General features: G+C 41.5%; 1 protein-coding gene across 4 annotated transcripts in view; it reads left to right on the top strand.

Annotated features, from left to right (window-relative positions):
* gphnb (gephyrin b) overlaps window positions 1-2500 on the top strand; it is a gene marked incomplete at both ends in the record, with an annotated part of 141236 nt that overhangs the window by 34885 nt on the left and 103851 nt on the right. For all 4 annotated transcript variants that reach the window (XM_080452463.1, XM_080452462.1, XM_080452461.1 and 1 more), the window contains one exon: window positions 8-86. In XM_080452463.1, the coding sequence (XP_080308589.1) occupies window positions 8-86 (79 nt within the window). The remainder of the gene's footprint in view (window positions 1-7; window positions 87-2500) is intronic.

The raw sequence follows: 2500 nt of genomic DNA, 5'->3' as shown, positions 1-2500 counted from the left end.
TCTGCAGTGAGTGACAGCTGTTTTCGGAACCTCGCAGAGGACCGCAGTGGCATCAACCTCAAAGATCTAGTCCATGACCCTTCCCTGTGAGTACACACACCCCTGTTAGACTGCAGCCTATACAGAGAGAAATGACAGTGAAACGGTATAGATAAAACACTGCACCATAATATATATATACGAGCAAAGCTGGTGTTGTGTCTTTTGAACAAAAGTCCCTCTCGACAAGCAGTGGTGGAAAAAGTACTCAAATGTTTTACTCAAGTAAAAGTATCAATACTGCAATGTAGAAGTACTCTGTTACAAGTAAAAGTCCGGAATTAAAAATGTACTTGAGTAAAAGTACAAAAGTATTGGTATCAAAATGTACTTAAAGGGGGGCGGCCATAGCTGAGTGGTTAGTGAGCCCGCCTAGGGAACCAGAGGCCCTGGTTGCCCCAGGTTCAATTCCAGGCTATCCCAGCATATGTGCCGATGATATGAAATTTGTCCCTGAGCAAGACTCTTAACCCCAATTGCTCACAGGTTCTCATTGGAAACAAGACCGCAAGGACTTTCATGAACGACCTGTTAAAAGGAATTATCCTTATCCTAAAGTATCAAAAGTAAAAGTACTAAAATGTTTGAAAATAGCAGATCTACAAACTCACAACGCGTCGCGATGTGACGAGTTGTGAGCTTGTAGATCGGCTATTTTCAAATAGCCTAAAGTCGTTAATGTATGTTTTATAATATAATGATTTATATCTGCAAAGTACTAACTGAAGTTTTCAAATAATTGTAGTGGAGTAAAAGTACAATACTTGCCTCTGAGATGTAGTGGAGTAGAAGTAAAAGTACAGACAATTGGAAATACTCCAGCAAAGTAAAAGTACTCAACTCAACATTGTACTTAACACATTGGGTGCCAGAATTTTATGATAACAGAATACGTTCGGTGCCGGGAATCTCACCGTTAACCTCCATTGTGCTGTTTAAAGCTGTAGACTCCATGACGAGCAATCCATGAAAAAAAAAAAGCATGCCTCCATTTTACCCGATGGTGCTGGCTAACGGCTGGAACGATAACATCTCTCACGCGAGTAACAATGGCGGAGCGATCGCGGATGCAAAATGAGTTGTTTTCCCCGTAGAAAAAAGTTTCGGAGTTATAGGCGTTTTAGAGAAGGAAATAGACCGGAAGCGGATGGGGAGCCATGTTTTTGACACGGTGATGCATCTGGCCTATCCTTCTCAGAATTGCCTAGGGTGATCCCAGAGCTGCTCTAGCCCCTCCCGCATGGAAATAAACAAAATTTATATGCGTATTTATATGTTTTTTAGGAAAGTTGGCACTCCACGGGTGGATTTGCAAAACCGTACCGGTACGGTTTTGGCACTCAATGTGTTAAGTACAGTACTTGAGTAAATGTACTTAGTTACTTTCCACCACTGACAACAAGGACACAGTCTAATAATGGCGTGGGGCCTCCCTGTAGCCTGTCCAATCTTTAGCTATTGATACTAAGTTGACTATGTGTGCAATTTGTGAATGAAGCCACACAAATCACAATGCTGTATGTGCGGTGTTGCACATACAGCATTGGTTCTCAAACTTTTTCATGTCAAGGACCCCCAAAATGATATATATTTTGGCTGCGGACCCCCGTCATCTTGTTAAAGTGGTTAAAATGATTGTGACGCTATATTAACTCATTTTGCTGGGGACCCCCTGTTACCCCCCCAAGGACCCCTGGGGTTCTCCAGACCCCACTTTGAGAACCAATGCCAGATGGTACAAAAGTATTTCACAAGAACAGTGTTGGTGTAGTAATTCACTAACATATTTTTTTTCACATGCATAGATTGTCAACTATGATGCAGTTGATGATGCACACAATGCATAGATTATCAGCGCGTGTTGTGAACTTGTAGATCTGCTGTTTTCGCAGAATGTTCATTGAAAATGCCAGAGAAGCTGGGAGAGGTGAATTGAAGAATTCTTGGCATTAACAGGGATGTGATGATGGAAACGCTGTACAAAACATGAAAACAGCAATGCTGATTAGAAATGAGTAGACATAGTTTGTCTGATACCCCTGGAATCTTAGACAAAGAAGAGAACAGTAACTTTAAATACGTTCTTTAATGTGATTTAAAACATGCCTTTTTGAGAAAAGAAACAAACCATAAAATACAATTATTAATAATAATTAAGTCGTGCTTATAGTAAATTCTATGGTTCCTTCCTTCCCATGATGCCTATTTGTAATTCAGTCCAGCTAACGTTTTTATATTTCATGTCATATTATTTGACACTGCTTTTGAAATGGGATCTCAGGGTATGATCTGTGAACAGGACGGATGATGTGCCCCCGATGTTTCATCTCAGACGCTGTCCTCCGCAGCGTCACGGTCGCTCATTCTCCATATTGTCATTGATTTCCCGGTCACAGTGTCACAGCACTGCAACCGGTCAATATCGGGTGGCACCGCGCCTTGACTGTACACGTCCATGCCA

This window comes from Gymnoscopelus braueri, assembly GCF_963280865.1.
Source record: "Gymnoscopelus braueri genome assembly, chromosome: 16".
Lineage (NCBI taxonomy): Eukaryota > Metazoa > Chordata > Actinopteri > Myctophiformes > Myctophidae > Gymnoscopelus > Gymnoscopelus braueri.
Note: the sequence above shows the minus strand (reverse complement) of the source record. Positions and strands in the feature narration are given on the sequence as shown.